At 43.1% G+C, this 25,979-nt stretch overlaps 1 protein-coding gene across 4 annotated transcripts; it reads right to left on the bottom strand.

Moving 5' to 3' along the window:
* Positions 1–11,872: 11,872 nt before the first annotated feature.
* LOC120986040 lies at positions 11,873–25,774 on the bottom strand. Of its 4 annotated transcripts, none has more exons than XM_040414326.1 (4): positions 25,681–25,774; positions 23,786–23,885; positions 16,989–17,040; positions 11,873–13,417 (listed from the first exon to the last, which is right to left on the bottom strand). In XM_040414326.1, the coding sequence occupies exon 4, from the start codon at positions 13,326–13,328 to the stop codon at positions 11,973–11,975; it is 1,356 nt and encodes a 451-aa protein (XP_040270260.1). In that variant the 5' UTR covers positions 13,329–13,417; positions 16,989–17,040; positions 23,786–23,885; positions 25,681–25,774; the 3' UTR covers positions 11,873–11,972. The 4 variants fall into 4 exon arrangements, with proteins under 4 accessions (XP_040270260.1, XP_040270261.1, XP_040270263.1 ...); XM_040414327.1 differs by having other exon boundaries at positions 11,873–13,399; XM_040414329.1 differs by lacking the exon at positions 25,681–25,774 and having other exon boundaries at positions 11,873–13,399; positions 23,840–23,876.
* Positions 25,775–25,979: the final 205 nt, after the last annotated feature.

Below are 25,979 nucleotides of genomic sequence, written 5' to 3'. Positions count from 1 at the left end.
ACCACACAAAGAAGGAATATTTCAACAGGTTCTTTTTAACGGACAGATCAGCTATAATTTGAACCCTTATATCGCGATAACACCAATTCAACTCTTGAGAAAACACTTGGGCAAAAGACTCAGAGGAGGTTGTAAGAATAAAAGCTTCTTACCTTACTGCAGTTTATGCCTCGTCTGATGGTTTTACGCAAGTCCTCTCCTGGCGTTTGAATCGGAAGTTATGCAAGCTGTCTGCCCCACGTTGGGCGCCATTTTGTTGTCGCAATTCATGCGACTCTCCTTCTTCTTTGTGTGGTGCCAAATCAATTTGAAGTATAAGTATGTGCATGCCATACAGCTTTATAATGAGACCAGACACGCTAGGTGGTTTCATGAAAGCATCTTCTCATCTTCCTTGAGCATGGTAGAAGAGCAGGCGAGAGCCCCTTTTATTCACAGTACATTCCCTTAAATAGCAGACATGACATCACAAAAGGGGTGTTCCTTAAGAAGAGACTATTGGCTACTTAACCTGATAGGAGTGGTTTCACTGAGTCTATAGGTGTATTTGAAGACTGTAATGTAATCCCCTCTTTCCCCCTCCCTCATTGACCTTCTCATACATATGGTTTGCAGCCATCTAGTGGACAGAAATGTGTACTACATAATATTCTCATTATATATTCATAAAATCATAAATCCTTCTCTCACATGTGCACAGCCCCATAGAAATGAATGGGTCAGGATTTAGTGCAGGTGCAATGCGTTCAACTCACGCATTGCACCCGCGCGGAATACTCGCCCGTGTGAAAGGGGCCTTATAGTTACCTTTTACCGTCCTCCTGCTGAGCCCTGACAGTTGGCAGGACCTTTGAAATCCTGCAGGATGGTAAATCTAGTACGTTCAAGAAAATGCTGCCAACGGAGGACATTACGACTCTCTCTGCATATTGCTTGTCAGTGCAGGAGAGCTTTTTCAGTCAAAGATGATTGCTCATCAAGGGAAATGATTAGCGCAAGAGGGCTTCTTACCCTTGCTTACACTGGAGTGGGGTTTATCCCCTTCCCCCAGTATTTGTAAAGCAGTCCCTTGCTGCTTTCATGTCCCCTGATAGGTGTTTGGCAGAAACATGGCATGTTGGGACTTTGGTTTAGGACAGCACTGGTCCATGGAGCACAAGATAAGGTACGGGACAGGGTCACCCTTACCACCAGAACGGGAACTCTGTGTCTAGGCCTGTGAGGGTTGTAACATTCAATCAACAGGGCACAACAGGGGAAGCAAGCATCTCAGGATACATTAAGACCTAACTTGTTATTTTTTATACACTGCAGTTTGGTGGGTGCTGCAGCGCACCCGATGCTCATAATTATAGTAGTTGTACAGTACCACAGACCTGAGGATATCTGCAATTGTTTAGTATTTCATGTTTATGTATGCCTTGTACACTAGCAGATTGGAACCAACCATCCCATTCCTCCCCTCTTGGTAGGAGTTGGCTGATCCTGCTTCCTGCCAGGAGGGGAAGTTTTAGCTAGACTAGTGAGGACTCATGAAGCACATGTTCTCCTAGATTCTAAGGGTCGTAGGGACCGTCTTTGGATCCAACTTTTCTGTGAGACTACTGCTCCAAAGAGACTGCAAGAATACAAAAGATACAGATATCTTCAAAGGTACATCATTTGTAGACAGCAGAGTGACCATTAACCAAAGCTATTCAGACCCTGCTTCAGGTGAGGGGCAACTACTCAGACACCCATTACCTAGATCACATCCAGGCCAAACAAAACTAAAAAAAGCCTGCATTATACACTAACAGCCACAAGTGCCAGCTTACAGCTGTTAGCCAGAAGTTTAAAAGAGACTACTTTGCCAGCCACCAGTCATCATCTGGAGAGAGAAATTGCATTGTATACAACTACTGCTGGATGTGCTACAACTCCTACTTTAATTTAAGTAAAGTGAGACTCTCTTTTACTTCTGGCCTGATTCCTTATACCATCTTTTCACTGCACCGATGCCCAGGGAGCAATAGCCTGAGATATTATATTGTGACACATCGTCTCATCTGGGCCACTACCACTCCCATCATCTACACTGCATCCTCAGGGACTCGCTGCAGTTGTTCTCCTCCTATATTACAAAGAAGCGGTGAAACAACCGATGCTTTATTGTATAAACTGGGTTTACAGTAATATATATGCATTAACTTGGTCTTCACCCTCTGGATTGTTTTTTCGATAACATAAAGTCAAGTGCATTTGCTGGAGCCTGATGGCTCTTTAAATCTCAGCCTGATAGAACGTTAAAAAACAAAATATATATATTTTTTTTTGAGAATACTTGTCTAAAAGATAATTACAGGGGCCTAAACAGCCACTCCGGTTTACGTCAGGCCAACAGGATACCATGTATGTATAGAGGGACTGAGGTATATGCCATCTACATGCCTTGCAGCCTGATAAAGAACCTGTGGTACACAATCATAAATTGAATAATTGTCACATTTTGGTATCTCAGTGAGTATTTGTCACCCCTAGGTATAGTCCGACAGCCACTAGGGGCAGGTCTATATAGTGTCAAAAGGTCACCTTAATGATACAGCCTACCAGTGTTCCTGTCTATTCAACCTGGATACACGAGAGCCGTGACCTGGTACCATAGAACAATGTGCTACACTGTATCAGCACAGCTGTCCCCTGCCCTACCTAATATACTAAAGGGTTAAGATGTAGAACACTCGCTCAACGCGTTTCTGCGTGCATATGCTCTACCACCCTTCCTCAGGAGCGATTAACAAAGATGCTGCCAATTGTTACATTTGTGTGACCGCACTGTAGCGTGCGGGAATCGGTGCTATGATGGCCTGATGGCTCACAAACACATCTGATTTTTTGGTTGTAATTTATATTCTTTGAAGTTGTTCCTTTTGAAGTCTTTCTATTGATGATTTAAAAATACAGTGTACCTGAAGCCAGATGTCTGATTAACTCACCCGTGCCAGAGGGATTTCAAGTGCTATGGTCACAATAACATTCAGATAAATTCTGCAGACGTTGCTAAGTTCCTTCCATACTTAAAAAAAGGGCCATGATGAGATACCTAAAGGCAGCCTTTCTAAAGTACCATTCAGCAGGAGATACAAGCTGAACCACTATGTATATACACTGCTCAAAAAAATAAAGGGAACACTTAAACAACACAATGTAACTCCAAGTCAATCACACTTCTGTGAAATCAAACTGTCCACTTAGGAAGCAACACTGAGTGACAATCAATTTCACATGCTGTTGTGCAAATGGGATAGACAACAGGTGGAAATTATAGGCAATTAGCAAGACATCCCCAATAAAGGAGTGGTTCTGCAGGTGGTGACCACAGATCACTTCTCAGTTCCTATGCTTCCTGGCTGATGTTTTGGTCACTTTTGAATGCTGGCGGTGCTTTCACTCTAGTGATAGCATGAGACGGAGTCTACAACCCACACAAGTGGCTCAGGTAGTGCAGCTTAGAAGGTTTGCTGTGTCTGTCAGCGTAGTGTCCAGAGCATGGAGGCACTACCAGGAGACAGGCCAGTACATCAGGAGACGTGGAGGAGGCCGTAGGAGGGCAACAACCCAGCAGAAGGACCGCTACCTCCACCTTTGTGCAAGGAGGAACAGGAGGAGCACTGCCAGAGCCCTGCAAAATGACCTCCAGCAGGCCACAAATGTGCATGTGTCTGCTCAAACGGTCAGAAACAGACTCCATGAGGGTGATATGAGGGCCCGACGTCCACAGGTGGGGGTTTTGCTTACAGCCCAACACCGTGCAGGACGTTTGGCATTTGCCAGAGAACACCAAGATTGGCAAATTCGCCACTGGCGCCCTGTGCTCTTCACAGATGAAAGCAAGTTCACACTGAGCACATGTGACAGACTTGACAGAGTCTGGAGACGCCGTGGAGAACGTTCTGCTGCCTGCAACATCCTCCAGCATGACCGGTTTGGCATTGGGTCAGTAATGGTGTGGGGTGGCATTTCTTTGGAGGGCCGCACAGCCCTCCATGTGCTCGCCAGAGGTAGCCTGACTGCTATTAGGTACTGAGATGAGATCCTCAGACCCCTTGTGAGACCATATGCTGGTGCGGTTGGCCCTGGGTTCCTCCTAATGCAAGACAATGCTAGACCTCATGTGGCTGGAGTGTGTCAGCAGTTCCTGCAAGACGAAGGCATTGATGCTATGGACTGGCCCGCCCGTTCCCCAGACCTGAATCCAATTGAGCACATCTAGGACATCATGTCTCGCTCTATCCACCAACGTCACGTTGCACCACAGACTGTCCAGGAGTTGGCAGATGCTTTAGGCCAGGTCTGGGAGGAGATCCCTCAGGAGACCGTCCGCCACCTCATCAGGAGCATGCACAGGCGTTGTAGGGAGGTCATACAGGCACGTGGAGGCCACACGCACTACTGAGCCTCATTTTGACTTGTTTTAAGGACATTACATCAAAGTTGGATCAGCCTGTAGTGTGTTTTTCCACTTTAATTTTGAGTGTGACTCCAAATCCAAACCTCCATGGGTTGAAAAATTTGATTTCCATTTTTTTTTTTTGTGTGATTTTGTTGTCAGCACATTCAACTATGTAAAGAACAAAGTATTTCAGAAGAATATTTAATTAACTCAGATCTAGGATGTGTTATTTTTGTGTTCCCTTTATTTTTTTGAGCAGTGTACTTAACTTCCTAAAATGTAATAATAACACTTATAGCGGTCAACAAAGTTAGTGTGTGTGTGGGGGTCCGAGACACAATATTCATCTAAAAAGAACTTCTAAGAATGTGAATGCATGTATTCTGTGTATAGCTTTGCAGATTAAAGGAGATGTATCATGGAGGCCACTGTTCTTTTTTATTTTCTATTTTGGTTATACGGACTTCATAGATGGGCTCCTGTTATGTCAAACCCAATGCCTCTGATGGCAATTCATATGGCCTACCAGAGGATCCTATGGTGAAGATAGGCTGTGACATGTTAATACATGGCCCTAGATGTCCAGATGAAGACAACCCTATTTTGCAGACAATAACTAGGCTCACTTTATTTTAGGATAATTAATAAATAACCTATTACATGTTAATGATGATATGTCCTCTGTGTACAATAATAACACATTTTATGATACAATTAAAGGGGTTGTCCAAGCTGCATTTTTTTAGGGTCTAAAAACCTTACGCCTTTGACTTCCGGTTCCGGCGCCGCCATGTGAAGCCGCTTGGAAGTGAAGCTCCTCAGTTATCCACCACATATCGTGACAAACTGCCCGTGCAACCTTCTTTCTGCTGGGGGGAAAGAGATCATAAGGTGCGGTAACCTTGCATGGATCGTTACCTTGTGAACATGGGCAAAAAACTGAAAGGCAGAGTACTTTCGTCGTCGCTGCAGCAAGACGAGACATCTAACAGCATAGCGCCGACCCCAGACGCTGCGGAAGTGGCCGGGACCCAAACCCTGACGGGGCATCTAACAGAGGGGAAAGAGGTACAGAATGTTATGCCGGACTCTCTGATAAGATATATTGATTATAAAACACTCGCAGTGGAAGTGGCTGCCCACCTAGCCCCAGACCTGCGGGAAACTTTGACCACTTCAGTCACTCATATGATGCAGCAGTTACAAGACACTGTGCAACAACATGATGCCAGATTGGACGTGGCCGAATCCAGAATACAAGTGATGGAGGACACTGCAGAGTCGATCCTACATAAACTACATAAAGTTATCACAGAAAATAAAAGATTAGGCGAGAAAGTGGAGGACTTGGAAAATCGCTCCAGACGCAATAACCTGAGGCTGGTGGGGCTACAAGAGTCGATTCCGGTGGGAGATCTAATGGCCATATGCGAGAGTGAATTGCCCGGCATCCTGGGAATTTCGCGCCACTGCAAGGTGGAACGCGCACACAGAGTGGGCCCGAGTAACCGCAGCGATGACCGTCAGCCCGCCAGACCCAGGCAGGTCATCATGCGGTATTTGGACTATTCCGACAAGGAACTCATTCTCAGAGCGTACAAAGCACGTAAAGGCCCTATTATATTGAGAGGGGCAAAAATTTTGTTATTCGGGGACTATTCAGCGGAGGTTTCCAGGAGGCGGAAAGCTTTTTCTCCGATATGTACCCAGCTACACAACAAAAACATCAGATTTGCATTGATCTACCCGGCCTCACTGCGGATATATCGCCCGGATAGCTCCTCCGTGCTCTATCACTCCCCTGATGAGGCGTCTAACTCCATGGAAAGAAAAGGGACATCTCCTCGGGGACTACAGAGATCGCCGCGACAACGTGATCGAGATGGGAGGCCAAGTGAACCAACAAATGACCCGCCGATGCAGGGGTCCCATGAATGTTCATATGCAGGCCGAGCAGGTTCAAGCCAGCAGCGCGAGACAAGATGAGATGGCGCCTAAGTTCTTTATTACACTTTACCATACAGGTCCAGGATAAACGCGTGGACTGAAAAGCGCCAATACCGGTATGATTGTTTGGGGGTTCAGCCTTCTATATAAAAGAAGCCAGGGGGCGATTTCGCTCTCACGGGGATGACCAGAATCCGTTTGATCCCTGGGGCCCGGTTTCTATGATTGTAGAGGGTGGATACACCGTACCAACTTACCTGGTCATTATATCATGAATAAGATTTATTCATTTTTTACGAAGACATGTAAATGTATTTTACTGTATGGAGTAGTGAAGAAACTTGGGCTGCAAAGTGTCATAGCGGATATGATGTGGGAGTGACCTCTTGAAATGGGGGAGACCGGGAGCGAGTTTGCTCCTGTAGAGATGATCAAGTTAAACCAAATCTCTAGGGCCCGGCTCTCTTGAATCCGAGGGGCAAGTCTACCGTGGCGATATGACACTTTAACATTAAGGTAATAAGGTTATGCAATAATCTAGTCTGGTGACGGCACATCACATAATCTAACTGTTATCAAGAATGGCCTGGTCTGGTTTGATTAGTTAGCCAACATAAATGTGTGTTGGGTAGGATGATGGAAGTACGTATATAGATATAAGGTGGTTGGGGAGTGGAGTGATCACGCTATCTTAATGCTTTGGTCGCTCGCTTACACATGGGGAAAAAAGTGAAGGCTCAAGAAAACAGAAAATGGCCTTTTGGGTCATATCTAGGGCCTAGTGCTCTAAAGTTTAATACCTGTTATGTTGTTTTTTGTTATTGTTCTTTGGGGGGTGATGGGGTAAAGTTGCTTGCTCTTGGTAAAAGGATGTCTATCTCTTCCCGCTCTCACATACAAATTAACGCTCAACGGAGACCTCCATGAGAATAGTCTCCTGGAACGTAAAGGGGTTGCGCTCCCCTCAAAAGCGTAATAAGATACTTAGACACCTGAAAAACCTTCGAGCTGATATAGCCCTCTTGCAGGAGTCACATTTAGTAGAGGAGGACTATGCCAGAATGAAGAAGACATGGGTGGGCACTGTGATAGGCTCGGCAGCGGTCAATCGCAAAGCGGGGGTCTTAATACTAATGCACAAAAATTTGCCCTCAGTTGTATTGGATGGGTCGTGTGATGGTGAGGGGAGATGGTGCATGGTAAGAATTTCGCTGGGAACGGATGAACTCACAATTTATAATGTATATGCGCCTAATGGAGACAACAGGCCTTTCCTTTCTGATCTAGCTGGGGTTATTATTAAGGATGCGTCTGCCAAAAAGGTAGTAGGTGGAGACCTCAACGCTGTGTACTCCCTGAAAGAAGATAGGAAATCATCAAGGATAACTAGGGAAAAGATGCCTATAATGGAAGGGGTTTTGGTAAACTTTTTGGAGGACACGGCGTTGATAGACTCCTGGCGGCTCTTGAATCCTGATAGTAGGGAATTTACTTTCTACTCTAATCCCCATGACTCGTGGTCACGAATCGATTACCTTCTTACCTCAGGTAACCTATCTAGTAGAATTACAGGAACCAAAATCCATGATTTAATCATATCTGACCATGCCCCCATTTCCATAAATATAGCAGAACAACAGCCTAGAGGTTCAGACATTCTTTGGAGATTCCCATCATTTTTATATCACGATGAGAATTTTGAAGATCTACTTAGGGGTTGGTTCTGGGAATATAGGGGAGATAATAGTGCCTATCAGGATTCACCATCCATCTATTGGGACACGGCTAAAGCGGTGCTAAGAGGTCGCATTATGGCATACACGCAGGGAATCAAAAAGAAAGTAGCACATGAATTGATAAAATATAGTCAATTGCTTCGTTCAGCATATACTGAGCATACAGTATGTCCAACCCCTCCGACCAAAATAAAGCAAAATGGAAAGTAGCCAGGGAAAATTACGAGTTATGGTATGAAAGAAAAGCAAAAATTGACATGTCAATCTCCACGGCCAAGTTTTTTAGAGAGGGGAATAAGTCAGGTAGACTTCTGGCGTCATTAGTGAAAAATGTTAAGCGACAGCATCACATAACGTCAATTACTGACTCTAGGGGCGAGACACATAAAAAACCAGAGAAAATAGTTTCTGTATTACGCGACTTTTATGCGGAGCTGTATGAGGATCCTGGACCGATTGACCCAATGTCCGAGTTCTTTCTGAAGTGCGCTAATCTCCCTTCGCCATCGCAGGCCCAGTTAGAGGCTCTGAACTCACCCATCACTGATTCAGAAGTTATGAGAGCAATAAAAAACTCGAAATTACATAAGGCACCAGGTCCTGATGGGTACTCAATAGAGTTTTACAAGATTATGGCAGGAGAAATAGTAGAACCTCTCACAAAAGTTTTCAATGGAATCCTTAAGGGAACACCATTGTCTTCTTCTGATAACGTAGCATACATCAAATTGATTCCCAAGCCCGGAAGGGATGTTCTGCTTCCATCGTCTTTTCGTCCCATCTCACTTATCAATGTCGATCTAAAATTAGCCGCCAAAATAATAGCTGACAGACTTTCATTGATAATGCCTGACTTGGTATCCCCATCGCAATCGGGATTTATCAAAAACAGAGCAGCGGTCTCTAATATTCGCAAAGTCCTCACAGTACTAGATGCAGTGAGAGGGAAATCTGACAGGTCAATTATGCCTTCGCTAGTTGCATTTGATGCGGAAAAGGCATTCGATAATGTGAGATGGGATTGGTTGGGCAAAGTGATGGACAAAATGCAGATTCTTGGTCCGTTCAGAACCTTCATTTCTGCATTATATAGTGACCCTAGGGCAAGAATCTCGACTCCTGGATTCCTGTCAGCAACTTTTAACTTAGCCAGAGGAACACGCCAGGGATGTCCTCTTTCGCCTCTATTGTTCAATATAGCCCTGGAGCCCCTGATCAGACTACTAGAGGAAGGGAATATTTTTCAGGGCATAAAAGTGGGGAAGAGTGAAGTGCGTACATCGCTATTTGCGGATGATCTGCTCATTTTCCTTGCCGACCCGTTGGTGGACCTTGAAAAAGTGCTACAATTATTATCATCTTTTGGACCGGTGTCAGGTTTTAAAATAAACTTGGACAAGTGTATATTGCTCACATTGAGATCTCCCTCGCCAAAGTTTAAGCTACCAGAGTCCTGTAGTCAAATAGTATTAGCTACTGAATACATTAAATACTTGGGTATTAAAATAGGAAGAACCCCTGAATCACTTTATGCTTTGAATTACATACCATTATTCAAAGCAATAAAAAATGATTTAGAAAGGTGGAAAAATTTGCCATTGTCTCTAACGGGCAGAGCTCACCTAATTAAGATGATATGTTTCCCTAGACTCTTGTACCCCATGCAAACATTGCCGCTACTTTTGAAGCACTCTGATATTAAAGGTATACAATCCATGTTCACATCCTTTTTATGGTCAGGGAGAAAACCTAGAGTGTCCCTATCTAAACTAATGTTGCCTAGACATCAAGGGGGTCTGAACATCCCGAATATAAGATTGTATAATCTAGCATGTTTATTCAGACACTGCTTAGATTGGGCGCATGGATCTCATCACTACTCAAATACCTCTCTGGAACAGCAACTAGCTGGTGATTGGCCATTGTTGACCCTGTTACATACTAGGAGACGGATACTTTCACCCTATCTAAGACATTCACTGATATTAAAAGACACCATGGCAACATGGAAAGAGGTACGGAAGCTAACCAAGAAATCTTTCCTGGCGTCTAGATACCTGGGATTATGGAAACACCCAGAGTTCCCCTTAGGGGCACAAAACAAAATGTTTAGGACTTGGAGGTCCAAAGGAATACATAGACTCTTGGATGTGCTTCATTTGTCTGAGAAAAGATATCTAACATTTCCAGAGATATGTGACAGGTTCGGCCTTGAAAAATCCCAGTTTTTGGCTTACCAACAGTTAATGCATCTCTGTAAACAGAGGCTATTGGATGTCTCTGGTGAATGTACAGATCAGTCTCTAGCATTCTCATTAACACATGGGGACGGTAAACACTCTATTTCCCACATATATAGCAATATGAGAGAGTCAGCAGACAAAAAAGTAGTTGCCTGCCTTTTTAAGAAATGGGAGAGGAAACTTAAAAAATCCTTGCCAGTGGAAGAGGTGTTGACGGGGTGGATGAGAATTTGTAAAGCAGTGCCCTGTGAAAAGTGGAGAGAATCACACTTCCGCCTTATGCACTCAGCGATTTATGCATTTAATATCTTAAGAAAAACCCCTAAACTAGACTACTTAACTAAATGTCCGAAATGTGATGCAGATCGAGCAGACTTGCTACATTGTGTCTGGGAGTGTGCACATGTCCAGACTTTCTGGATGGAGGTGTCTGATTGGATCAGGGGAACATGGGGGGAAACTCTATCGTACAGTCCTGAGACATTCCTTTTTCACATGTATGATGAAGTCTCTAAACCTAAACTGATAGTGGAAGTTGCTCTTTTGACATCTCTCTCCGTGGCCACTTAAACAATTGGCTTAAACCAAATATCCCTCAACTCAGTGAATTAATTTCTCAGATGTCCCATTTTATGTACATAGACAAGCTAAACACGGAGCATCAAAAAGAAAAAAAGACAAAGGGTTTCTTTCGTAAATGGCAAACCTTTATTGAAAAACACCTCCCACGGGACGATATCGAAGTGCTGATGACATCCTTTAGATATACGGAGTGGTATTCAAAGGCGGTAATGAGTGGGACCATAGGGAGACTGTCTATAAGCAATTAGAGATTGCATAATGCAACACCATATATTTGAAATATATTGTATTGTTGGTACAATAAGAGGAGGGGAATGAGGATTAGACATCCTGGAGCTTGGGGTGGGAGAGCTAGGGAGGGAGGGGTTTTGTTATGCTTTATATTTGTTATGCTTTATATTTATAATTTTCTTTTTCTCTATAAGACATGTACCACATTGAATATCCTACCTTGATGTCTTTACACTATGACTGATATTCTAAAATGTAAAACGTATTTTCTGTACAAAGCCTTGTGACATGCAGGGAAAATGTTATGTAAGAGAATTTATTTTGAATAAAATAAAGAAAACTTTGTTTCAAAAAAAAAAAAAAACTTACGCCTTCAGTAGGCCACCCCAATCCTGTGCTGCTGCATGTCTGCAGCCTGGAGGTGGGGATGGAGTGGTAGTGCTGGATGAGAGTGGCCTCATGAAGATTAGTTTAAGTTCTTTCATTATTTTAACTGCCTCTCTGCAGCAACTTAGACAATGCTTTTAAAAGTAGATGTACAGATGTTATGGATGTATGGAGTTCCTCCGAGTCATTTCCTCTGGTGGGCCCAAGGAACATAATTGACAAGTAGAGTGCATTGTTTTCTGCTGTTTGTCTCAATCATTGTAACAACATGAGATTATTAAAACTATTAAAAAAACACAAAAATCAGAGCAACTTTGGTTTATTGAAAGTAGGTGCAATTTGTTATTTTACTAATGAAGGCAGATAAACTCTTCTCTTGGAATGAGACATATGAAAATGTCACTACAGATTTTTCTATAATGATATTTGCCTTTTCTTCTTTCTTGTAGTTCTGCCTCTTGGTAGTCTTATCTGGGGATGACTTAGCTTCAAGGCCACCAGAAGGAATCTTTTGATAGATGTAAACACTTGAGGACACCTGAATGTAGACATTTTCCTTGGGTCAGTGCAGTGGAAACACTGTGTTGAGGTCTTTCCATCTGAACTTAAATATGTGACCTTTTTGAGCATTTCAGTGGGCACTTCTTGATCATCTACCAAGTTAAAAGATGAGACATGAGGTTCTTGCAAAGGGTTGGTATAAATGTGACTGGTGACATGAGGCGGCATCTGAGATTGTGAAAAAGTTATCCCATTGCTTTCATTTTCTTTTGTTATTTCCATTGTATTTGTGCTTTGTAATTTAGATCTTGCAATCACTACACCTTCCATAGTTCCAGGCTGTAGAAAATAGTTCTGTATCTTGTCATTTTGTGTTGAACTTTTCATTACTTTCTGAGGAGACTTATCTATGCAGACTTCAGGAGATAAGGCTTGTAGAATTTTTCTTCCAAGATGTAAGATGGTGCCTATAATGAGATCTGTTTCTTTTCTGGAGGTTCTTTTTGATCTTTTAAAATTCCTACTTGAAGCTAGCTTTTTGAAATAACTCTTGTATCCAATTGGTGATGGCACTTTTCTTGTTAAGTTATCAGAGCTATATCCCATGGGTGTAATGATCATAGATTTTTGAATTTGATCATTTACCATTAAGGAGTCTAAATTTAAAGATGATGGTGTCACATTTGGGATGTCTGTCTTCATACTTGGGGTAAGCTCTGGCCAATTAATATCCATGAAAGGTTCTGTAGAGACACTAATTGCTTTCAGTTTAGGAGGAATCTGGCAACTCTCATGGTATATTTGCACTGATCTCTGAACAATTTGGGGGAAGGCCATCATTGCATTTTCTAAAATCTTCCCACGGAAATGCATTCTGAGTTTGGAAGCATATATGACAGGCCATTTCACAGAAGAAATAGGTTGTGCTTGGTGGTCTAGTTCTGCCATGTGTGAGGGTTCCCAGGAATTAGAATTGTTGGGAATTGGTTGTGAGGCCAATTGTTTTAATAGTTGTTTAATTTGCTGTAAGATTGAATTTTGGTGTTCAACTGTAATCTTCATTTCATATAGCTTTAGATCACCATTGTCATCCCCAATGATCAGGTAAGTAGAAGGCATGGTTCCAAATTGCAGTCTACTTGTCATTTCCTTTGGATTCACATCAAGTGCAGTTGACTTAGAAGTTGTGGTATCTTCAGAGGTCATCTTAGGTACATTCCCTGGTGATGTGGGCATTTCTAGTATACATTTTTTCAAGGACCCTTTCATTGTTGCTGAGTTCAAAGCCACAGTTTGGACATTTTGAAAGTGAAGGACTTGATTATCATGTGAAGATGGTTCTACAGAGGAAAGATGTTCTAATGAACATTAACAAAAAGATCAGAAATGTTTTTAATTGAACTATTCACTACTATTAGCAAAAACAAAAATGCTAATTCTATAGATTCTGAACTTTGGGTAGTGAATTAAAAGTGTCTTTGCTAGTTACATATCCGTACACCGCCATATGCATATATAATTAAAGAGCTCATGAGGGTTCAGAGAACAGACCTACAGATTTACTAAAGGGGTTGTGTCACAAAGCATATTCTACATTTTTCAGACCAGCACCTGGATCTGAATACTTTTGTAATTGACTAACGTAACAGTGATACCGCGCTCTAACTTTATGGACATAGGCTGCAATAACTAATACCTCCACCCCCTAGTTAGAGAGCACTCCCCAGACTAAATGCAATCTAAGTTACCTTGTGGGTGAGCTTCACATAACACGGAGTCCTCCATTTGCGTGGGGTACTGCAGGCACAAGTCGGGTGATTTAGACCATAGAGTCGCGCCCCGGCCGGTGTTGCGCGGCTCTTGAAACACTATAGTGGTTCGCTCTCGCACGGAGCGAAAGGGAAGTCACTACTATGACTACGGAGAGTCACAGGTACCAGTGGTAGCTTTACAGCAGCTTTACAGTGAGGAGCGAAATATAGCGCTATTGGGAATATCACATAAGCTACTTTTGTAATTGCATGAAATTAAAATTTTTGTATAGCTAGTGAGCTACTCAATAAAATATAAATATACTGCCACCTGATGTTTGCTGTTATTTTTGTACTTATTGTTTGTCCTAGCTGGTCAAATGTGCGCACTTTAAATCTTTAACTGTCACCAGCCATATGTTCTGTTAGAAGCTGTGGCAGTTACAGGGAGAGAGCTGAACATAATCTAGCACAGTGGTTTTGAACTTATGGCACAGGTGCCAGAGACGGCACTCAGGGCTCAGAGCCCTCTCTGTGGGCACCCGCACCCTGGAAAAAGCCTAAGATGCAGAATACGCCTTAATCTTTTCCTGGCATTCATCAGAGCAGGGCGCACTATGAACAGCACAGGCAGTGCATTAAATGTAAATAGCTAAATGATAAAGTACATGGAAGATATACTATATTGGACTGTAGTATTAAGGTTACATTGCCGTGTTGGCACTTTGCAATAAATAAGTGGGTTTTGGGTTGCAGTTGGGGCACTCGGTCTGTGAAAGGTTCGCCATCACTGATCTAGCATAATAATTGGAGCATTGAATGTGGACATCTCTGAATCAATGTGTGGTACAGGGCTGGTTGTAGCTTTGCTAATTGTCATGTACTATATGATGTCTGATTTTTTTTTTTTACATCAATCATGGCAGGAAGAGAGACAGGAGACAGCACGTGCACACTGCGTGCTCCTTCACTTCATACAGCAGATCGGTGGGAATCATTAATATTAAAAGGCCAGAGAACCCCTTTAATGCGATAGCAATGTGCAGTCTGCACAAGTTCATACATGATTTTATCTAAATACCTGTATGTGTATATGTATATATATATATATATATACAGTACAGACCAAAAGTTTGGACACACCTTCTCATTCAAAGAGTTTTCTTTATTTTCATGACTATGAAGGCATCAAAACTATGAATTAACACATGTGGAATTATATACATAACAAATAAGTGTGAAACAACTGAAAATATGTCATATTCTAGGTTCTTCAAAGTAGCCACCTTTTGCTTTGATTACTGCTTTGCACACTCTTGGCATTCTCTTGGTGAGCTTCAAGAGGTAGTCCCCTGAAATGGTCTTCCAACAGTCTTGAAGGAGTTCCCAGAGATGCTTAGCACTTGTTGGCCCTTTTGCCTTCACTCTGCGGTCCAGCTCACCCCAAACCATCTCGATTGGGTTCAGGTCCGGTGACTGTGGAGGCCAGGTCATCTGGCGCAGCACCCCATCACTCTCCTTCATGGTCAAATAGCCCTTACTTTCAAAGTTTTCCCAATTTTTCAGCTGACTGACTGACCTTCATTTCTTAAAGTAATGATGGCCACTTGTTTTTCTTTACTTAGCTGCTATTTTCTTGCCATAATACAAATTCTAACAGTCTATTCAGTAGGACTATCAGCTGTGTATCCACCTGACTTCTCCTCAACGCAACTGATGGTCCCAACCCCATTTATAAGGCAAGAAATCCCACTTATTAAACCTGACAGGGCACACCTGTGAAGTGAAAACCATTTCAGGGGACTACCTCTTGAAGCTCATCAAGAGAATGCCAAGAGTGTGCAAAGCAGTAATCAAAGCAAAAGGTGGCTACTTTGAAGAACCTAGAATATGACATATTTTCAGTTGTTTCACACTTATTTGTTATGTATATAATTCCACATGTGTTAATTCATAGTTTTGATGCCTTCAGTGTGAATCTACAATTTTCATAGTCATGAAAAGAAAGAAAACTCTTTGAATGAGAAGGTGTGTCCAAACTTTTGGTCTGTACTGTATATATATATGGGATCGACCGATTATCGGATTTACCGATATAATCGGCCGATATTCATGATTTTCAAAGTTAACGGTATCTGCATCTAACCTTGCCGATATGCCGATAATGTGTCCAGTGCTGCTCGCTTATGAGAAAACATGGCGCTTGGCGTGGGCCGCCATGTTCAGTGGCCAGAGTCAGTGGAGAAGGAGGGAGGGAGGGAATCCCTCCTTTGACGCGGCCACCGCAGAGCCCAATAAAATAAGCGGGCTCTGAAGCTGCCCGCACCACTGCCACCAATGAATGTCTGGCTAATATTAAAGCAGGAGGAGGGACAGGGGAGGGTTTACCGCTGCGCCATCTCAGCTTGTGTGCTCGGCAAATGGCAGCAGAGGCAGCAGCCTCCTCCTCCTGAGTGTCCTCCCCAGAGTCAAGCAGCCAGCATAGCAGGTGCCTGGCTACTGTGCCACCAATCATAATTTTAATACAAATACAGGAGTCGGGTGCCAGCTGTACCCGCCTCCTGTATCTGTATTAAAGGTTAATTATCATTGGTGGTGCAGTGCGCCCCCCCTCCCCCAGTATTAAAGTCATTGGTGGCAGTGGCCACAGGGTCCGTCCCCCCAACCTAAGTAATTTCATAGGTGGCGGTGGCAGTTCTGATCGGAGCCCCAGGAGTGTAATCGCGGGGCTCCGATCGGTTACCATGGCAGCCAGGACGCTACTGACGCCCTGGCTGTCATGGTGAGCTCCCTGCTCCTGTGTGTACTATGCACAGGGCAGCAGGGAGAGTGTAAAGCCCTATTCACCCTGATAAAGTTGTATTATGGTGAATAGGGAATATCTGTATAAGTTATAGGCTATCAGCCTGAAAGTTCACAGGTTAATCGGTATCGGCTCTAAAAAAATCTATATCGGTCGATCCCAAGATCATTTTTGCCACTATTGAGGTGAGTTGATGAAACTGACTGATAAACTGATTGCAATTTGTCTCAACTGCAAAGTAAAAAAAATATACCAAGCATTTGTGACCTCAGCTCTGATGTACTGGTATCTCTGTATTCTTCTAAATCATCATAATATATTGGATTAGACAATTATTGTGAAAATGTATGGGGAAAATAACTTTGAATAAATTACCTTTTTCCTTACAGGCTATGCATTTAGTTTCATTCCCAGACTGGAGAGCAGTCTGTGTTACAAAGAGATTTTGGGAAAATAAAATTAGCAAACAAACATAAAACAAATTGCATTCAAACATATCACTTGACCACATGGCATTACAATAGGATCAGAAACATACTCAATATTTGTAAAATGCTGCTTATGGTGATTGATAGGAATCTCTGACTGATAGGAATCTCTGAGTCCCACTTGGTACCCCTGGCACCAAAACTTCTAGTATCGGCTTGGTTTGAGTCCTTTCTGAACGTCAGGAGAGCGCTTCACTCAGTAAGTAACGAAAGACACAACAGTGATGTACTGAATGAACACTCTGAGGTTTATTTTTAATGCACACAGGTTATATAGAGGGGGCTTTACCCTCTTTATTAGCATCATCGTATGTTATGTATTTAACCTATCATATTAACACGTTTCATTCTACGCTCAGAGAAATAGAAACAAAAACGGAACTTCCATATTAGGAATATTGTCCGGGAGTAGTGCCAAAGAGATAAGATTCAGGGTTACAGAGAATAGAAACCTTACAGTATATTAGTTTCACAGCAATCAGAGTTAGTACCTAACAGAGAAACAAAACTTCAGCAAAAAGCAGAATTGATTTTGACATAATAAAGAACATGGATTCCTTTCAGTGATATTTAAAGGGAACCTGTCAGGTTGTTTTCGGACCGTAAACCACCACCATGCCTTATTATATAAACTGACGATTTCTAACCATGCCTCTGTATGTTTGGTGCAGCGAAAATACAACAAAACACACTTTTTAAAGGGAACCTGTCACACTGAACATGGTTCCTGGTCTGCCAGTATCATATTATAGAGCAGGATTCATGTATAGTCTTATGGGGGGAAAAAAAATCTGTGAAAATAGTAACTTATTAAAATCTCTGTTCTTTGTATACGTTGGAGTCCAGTGATCAACAGCTATCTCTGTATACATGCTCCGACAGGCATATAGGGAAGTCTATCAATCAATTAGTGAGAATGCCCACTAGACCCGTAATCCCAGAATGATGAGGGATTTGAAGTGATACAGTGGTACACTGCAAAAGGGTTAAATGTACTTTTATGTGGTAAAAGCCTTTCCTGTATTTTTATGCACATAGGGTTAATAGCCCATGTCTGCCTCCAACATTACATGGGGCTGTTTCCTCGCCATAAGGGCAGGAGGAGTTAGAACAGTCTAGAGTCAGTCTACTCTGAAGAGGGCACAGAGAGGGCATAACTACTGTGAGTGGGGCACAATAAGAGCATAACTACTGTGAAGTGGCACAATGTGGGTATAACTACTGTAAAGGGAGGCACATTGAGGGCATAACTACTCTACTGTGAGAGGTGCAATGTGTGCGTAACTATTGTGAAGGGGAGCAATGAGGGCATAACTACTGTCGGAGGGCACAGTGTGGGCATAACTACTGTGAGGGTTGCAATGTGGGCATAAATTCTGTGAGGGGGCCTAGTGTGGGCATAACTACTGTGAAGCGGTGCAATGATGGCATAGCTACTGTGAGAAGGCACAATGTTTTAAAGTATGGGGGGAGGGTGCCAGAGAAAGGACCCGTATTGGACAACATTTAATAAGACTGGTACACTTTTTTGGAGTAAACCATGAGGTATTTTTAGTGAAGTGTACACTATACTGTAGCATACTTACCAACATGAACAAGCTGGTTCAAGGGAGGTAAAAGGGTGCAGCATGCAAAGGTGTGGACACTGCCTTCTTGTGACACTCCCCCCTTCCATGTATGCCCCCCACCATTTTCATGACATGCCCTCTATGCGCTATGCAGGGAATTTGCTATCTTCGCTGGGAGTTCGAGAGATTTGCTCTTTTTCCAGGAGCCTCCTGGATGTTCCAGGAGAGTTGGCAAGTTTGTATTATAGATATAATAACTTCTACATATATACCTACTCAGAAACACTACCTACATCAATAACTTAATTATAGACCTATATGTGGCTACATGCACGGGCAGCAAATTGACTATGCAATCAGAGAAGGGGGAAGATGTACAGTGCACAGCAAAGTTTGCGGCATGTTTTACACCCCCTAAATACATGTTTTACTGTTAGTCTGGATTCACAAGAGCAGTATCACATTCCTTTTTTCTGCTCCATTATAGGAGTAGAACATTCAAAATAATGAAACTGCCAGATTCAGCACATAACTAAAAGGTATGGAGCTGAACAGTTTCCATTGACTACAATGGGGTCTGCTCAGTATGCAGATTTTTTTTTACCAGACAAAAAGTCCTTCATGCAGGACTTTTATCTGATCTTTTTGACAGAATCTCTGACAGAGGCTATGAACGAAGTCTCCAACACTAATGTGAATAGATAGTATCAGATCAAGGTACCGAATCAGATTAAAGTTTAAAACACAAATACAGCACCAGAACCAGGACCACTACATAAATACAACACTGGAACTAAGCATAGTACATCAATACAGCACCAGAACCAGGATCACTACATAAATACAACACTGGAACTAAGCATAGTACATCAATACAGCACCAGAACCAGGACCACTACATGAATACAACACTGGACCTAAGCATAGTACATCAATACAGCACCAGAACCAGGACCACTACATGAATACAACACTGGACCTAAGCATAGTACATCAATACAGCACCAGAACCAGGACCACTACATGAATACAACATTGGACCTAAGCATAGTACATCAATACAGCACCAGAACCAGGATCACTACATAAATACAACACTGGAACTAAGCATAGTACATCAATACAGCACCAGAACCAGGATCACTACATGAATACAACACTGGAACTAAGCATAGTACATCAATACAGAACCAGAACCAGGATCACTACATGAATACAACACTGGACCTAAGCATAGTACATCAATACAGCACCAGAACCAGGACCACTACATGAATACAACATTGGACCTAAGCATAGTACATCAATACAGCACCAGAACCAGGATCACTACATAAATACAACACTGGAACTAAGCATAGTACATCAATACAGCACCAGAACCAGGATCACTACATGAATACAACACTGGAACTAAGCATAGTACATCAATACAGAACCAGAACCAGGATCACTACATAAATACAACACTGGAACTAAGCATAGTACATCAATAAAGAACCAGAACCAGGACCACTACATGAATACAACACTGGAACTAAGCATAGTACATCAATACAGCACCAGAACCAGGACCACTACATGAATACAACACTGGAACTAAGCATAGTACATCAATACAGCACCAGAACCAGGACCACTACATGAATACAACACTGGAACTAAGCATAGTACATCAATACAGAACCAGAACCAGGATCACTACATGAATACAACACTGGAACTAAGCATAGTACATCAATACAGAACCAGAACCAGGATCACTACATAAATACAACACTGGAACTAAGCATAGTACATCAATACAGCACCAGAACCAGGATCACTACATAAATACAACACTGGAACTAAGCATAGTACATCAATACAGAACCAGAACCAGGACCACTACATGAATACAACACTGGAACTAAGCATAGTACATCAATACAGAACCAGAACCAGGATCACTACATAAATACAACACTGGAACTAAGCATAGTACATCAATAAAGAACCAGAACCAGGACCACTACATGAATACAACACTGGAACTAAGCATAGTACATCAATACAGCACCAGAACCAGGATCACTACATGAATACAACACTGGAACTAAGCATAGTACATCAATACAGCACCAGAACCAAGCATGGTACATATATACTTCACAAGGTTAAAAAAAAAATTCAGTACAGATACTATTCAAATAGTAAGGTTAGCCCTTGTCATATAAGCTTGTACAGTGTGAAACTACAACTCCCAGTATGGCCTGTACAGTAGTAAAGGTATACTGGGAGTTGTTTCACAAAAAAGAAGGCTACTAGATGTATCAGTTGTAAATCATACAGGTGACTACAGCACTGATCATGCGCAGTCAGTGACAGTATAAACATTAGCATTTAGTTCTTCTCTATCTGATTGAGACCACCATGAGGACCTCTCCCGGACATTGCCTATTTCTGCTGATTTTGCAGAGAAAATGTCTTGAGCGTCATGTTTTACCAGCACATCGGCACCACATATACTAACACAAACTCCTCTTGGAGCCGCCCACTATGCCCTGAATATAATCATGTCACATACTACTGTATGCCCCCTGAAAATAAAGTGCCACACATAGTGCCCCTAATGGTAGTGACACACACTCTGTACCCTCTGTATATAATGCTATCAACTTGGTGCCCGCTATAGTTAGCGCCACACACTCTGTGAAACCCATGGTGCCTTATGCTATGTACCCCCTATATTTAGTGCCTCTTCTTGATGCACCCTGCGTATAGTGCCTCTTTGCCTCTGTATATAGTGCCTCTTATCTGTGTCCCCCTTTACATTTGATGCCTCTGGTCTGTGTCTCCCTTTACAAATAGTGCATCTTGGCCATGCCCCCTTTATATATAGTGTCTCTTATCTGTGCCCCCTTTATATATAGTGTCTCTTATCTGTGCCCCCTTTATATATAGTGTCTCTTATCTGTGCCCCCTTTATATATAGTGTCTCTTATCTGTGCCCCCTTTATATATAGTGTCTCTTGCCTGTGCCTTTTTATATTTAGTGCCTCTTCTCTGTGTCCCCTTTTATATTTAATGCCCCCTTTATATATAGTGCCTCTTGCCTGTGCCCCTTTATATTTAGTGCCTCTTATCTTTGCCCCTTCTATATTTAGTGCCCCCTGTGTGTAGAGCCTCTCCTCTGTGCCTATGTTCCCTCCTGAATACATTGCCCACACTTCTGCTCCTTTGGTAAGTGGCTGACAGCACCAGTAGTTCCATTCTTCCTCCGGTGCTGTCAGGACACAGATACAAGGGACACCCCCAGGTGAGCAGGTGACAGGGACACCCCCAGGTGACAGGGACACCCCCCTTCCCCAGTAAGCGGGGCCTGGACAACTGCTCCAACTGCACCAATGCAAGCCACAGCGGGGGGACACAGGCAACGGATACCCCAAGAAAATGGCAGCTGTATGTGAAGGCTGAGCATTATATACTGTATATAGCTCAGTTTGGGCGTGATTCCTGAGCTCACACATTATATCATCCTGATTGTTGTTGTGAGCCATAGATAGATAGATCTAGGATTTGAGGCTGTCAATTAAGTTAGGAGGGGTGCGACTGGATCCCTGACTGTTACCGCTGAGATGACTCTTCCGTGGTATTTTGTGTGGCGTTGCCATTTGGCTGCTTCTGGTTTATTACAGAACCATTATCCGTTCATATAACAAGGCATGGCGGCGGATTAGGCGGCTAAAACCACCTGACAGGTCTTTTTAATTTACGGTTCTCTGGGATTCATAAATTGGAACAAATTGTTTCAGCACTCAAAGGGCTTTTGTACTTATTTGCTGCTCCTGAAGTTATTGTGGTTGGCTCGTGACGACAACCCCTGTCCACATGCCCTATTATGGGATGTGAATGGCCACCACGTAGTTACATTTATCCTACAGAAACCACTGCACGGTATATGTATGCCTTGATGTTCAGACACATTTGGCTTCATGCTTATCTCTGCAGGGCATTCTGTTCTTCTGTTCCATCATAGGAACAGAAAGATGCAAATAAAAAAAAATCAACCGTGCCCAGCGGATCCCATTGACTATAATGGGGTTCATTTGGTTTCCTTTATTGTGTCAAGATCCAAATAACGCATCAGGCCAGCATTTTTAAGGGCTTTGTGGTGGAACCCCCAAATGAAGTAAGCTGATCACTACACCAGCTTCTTCTTAAGGTTTTGACCTCATGACTGAGACAACCTGTTTAAAGAGGTTTTCTGGTAACAATTATATTTTAACAAGGGCCCACAGCATGGCACTAAAACAGAAGGTTCATACTTACCTGCCCCAAGACGCTGCGGTCTTCCACGCCGCCTCTGCTGTCTCCATCTTTTGGTCCCAGCAGCACATGGTATCCCTATCAGCGGTGGTGTGACCACAAGCAGCACATCGCCGCTGACTGGAAGACAGAGAAAGCAGAAGAAGTGCAGAGGACTGGAGTGGCTGCGGGCACTTGCTAAAAAATAATTATTACCAGAAAACCCTTGAGCTAATATCTTGGGGTCCACAACTGTATGAATATCACATGTATTCTAATAGCCCTCTCAAGTCTACCTCCAGTTATAAAAAATTTAAAAAAAATGTATAAAAATGTGTAAAATCTTCCGGCTTTATTTCATAATAGATTAAAAATATATCTCCACAGAATGCTTTACGGCAGCCACATGGAACATAGACACGATGGAGGGGACCTCATTGACTTCTATGGGAGAGTTTTCTAGGCATGCTCTGTGACCTGTGCAGAGGTCATTGTACAAGGAAAGAATAGATAAGCTCTGACAATCACCTATTGTGAATGGTGGATCCGGTCTTATCTGTACACAGAGGTGATATCATTACAGGCAGGATTAGAATGACAGATAAGCAGATTACTAGAATAAAGTGATATGTACAGACCAGAAATGGGGCCAATTATTAGACATAGTGGCCAGTGCAAAAACTGCAGGATTTTTGGTGTTAGTTTAAATATAAAAAGGGACATGGAAAATTTAAAATAAGATCAAAAATTATTTGAAAATATGTTAAACATAAAAAAAAGTGATTTAAATAGCAGGTCATTTTCTGATGACACATTCCCTTTAAATGACCAGAAATTAAAAAGGATTTGTCAACTCTCTGGACATGTGGGTTTTAGTAAATACTTATTTTCTTAGTCTTCTACATTGTGCTGTTCCTCTGTTATTCTTCCTGGAAACATATAAATAAATTGTCAAATCGAGCATTACTAATTTTCTTGCCAACACAGCCAGTTTATTCATACATTTACAGATTGCCTGAGCATTCTTATTTTGTTGTCAGGGTAAGACCTCCTGCACACGAACGTGTGCGCCCCGTGGCCGTGCTGCGGGCCGCAATGCACGAACACCGACCGTGGGGCAGCCGCAGCGGATCGCGGACCCATTCACTTTAACGGGTCCGCGATCCGCCCGTTCCGCAAAAAGATAGGACATGTTCTATCTTTTTGCGGAACGGAAGTACAGGACGAAACCCCACGGAAGCACTCCATTCCGTTCCGTGCTTCCGTTCCGCACCATTCCGCATCACCAGATTTGCGGACCCATTGAAGTGAATTGGTCCGCATCCGTGATGCGGAATGCCCACGGAACAGCGCCCGTGTATTGCGGATCTGCAAATGCGGTCCGCAATACTTAAACGGGCAGCACACGTTCGTATGTGCTAAAAAATTTCAAGAATACTGACTGGTCTTCTTTGAAGTGCAGATATTTAGTGCACATAACTACATTTTCAGAAAAATCACGGAAAAAAGATACAAAAATCCTGCACGATATGATAGTAAATATGTGGATGTGCATGGCTACATTTATAAAGTCACAGAAAATAATGCACTATGGACTAAGCCTTCACTCTAATGATAAAATCTGAGACTCAAAATATATTGGCTAAGAGTCTCAGATTTTATCATTAGAGTAAGGGCTTCCCATATATTATGTTTGCATCTATTGCTATAGTGCAGTGGTGCCCAACCATTTCTTGTCTGAGGGCCGCACTAGACATCGTATAAATTTTGCAGGCCAGAACCAGGAAGCTTTGCCAGAAAGAAATGCAAACACTGTGAGGGGGCACATATGAGCATTACTACTGTAAAGGGGCAAATATCTGGGCATTTTATCTGTGAAGGGGCACATCTGAGCATTACCCCTGTGAAGGGGGCACATCTAAGCATTACCTCTGTGAAGGGGGCACATCTGGGCATTACCACTGTAAAGGGGGCACACCTGGGCATTACCACTGTGAAGGGGGCACATCTGGGCATTACCAGTGTGAAAAGGGGCACATCTGGGCATTACCAGTGTGAAAGGGGGCACATCTGGGCATTACCACTGTGAAAGGGGGCACATCTGGGCATTACCACTGTGAAAGGGGGCACATCTGGGCATTACCACTGTGAAGGGGGCACATCTGAGCATTACCACTGTGAAGGGGGCACATCTGGGCATTACCACTGTGAAGGGAGCACATCTGGGCATTACCACTGTGAAAGAAGGCACATCTGGGCATTACCACTGTGAAGGGGGCACATCTGGGTATTACCACTGGGAAGGGAGCACATCTTGGCATTTTTTGTAGTAATGCCCTCTGTGCCCCCTTCACAGTACTAATGTCCTCTGTGTCCCCTTCACAGTAATAATGCCCATTATGCCCCCTCCATAGTAATAATGCCCATTGTGCCCCCTTAATAGTAATAATGCTCTCTGTGTCCCTTTGTAGTAGTAATGCCCTCTGTGCCCCCTTCACAGTAATATGCCCTGACACACACCACAGTGGGGGATTTATATATATTTTTTAACTGAAGCATGCGGCAGGCTCAGCTCGGCTACAGTGTATATTTGCACACACACTGTCTGTGACACACAACACTGGTGGTCACTTCAATTCACTACAAGGCACACAGCGGTTTTCAGGAGGACTAGAGAGGAGCACTGGATCGAGCGAGCGGCTGCAAAGGAAAGTTTTTTCCTACCTGGAGTAGGGTGAGCTGCGGCGAGCACAGTAGTGAGTGAGATAGGTGCGCGCACACTTCCTGACTCAGAGCACGCACGCTACTTCATAGGCTGATCCCCCTGCTGCGGCCCTGCCCCCGTGACCTCCCCTCCTCTGTCTGTCACTGCTGGCTGTGCTCATCCTGCCTGAGCCATTCAGTTAATGACTCACTGAATGTAATGGCCGGCCGAGATGCGCGCTCACTCATAGTTCGCTGCCTGATGCCGGCGGCACTACACGGGCTGCATGACACAGCCTCGCGGCCCGGATTTGGCCCTT

This window comes from Bufo bufo, chromosome 1, assembly GCF_905171765.1.
Source record: "Bufo bufo chromosome 1, aBufBuf1.1, whole genome shotgun sequence".
Classification (NCBI taxonomy): domain Eukaryota; kingdom Metazoa; phylum Chordata; class Amphibia; order Anura; family Bufonidae; genus Bufo; species Bufo bufo.
The sequence above is the reverse complement of the archived record's forward strand: the minus strand, read 5'-3'. Positions and strand labels throughout refer to the sequence as shown.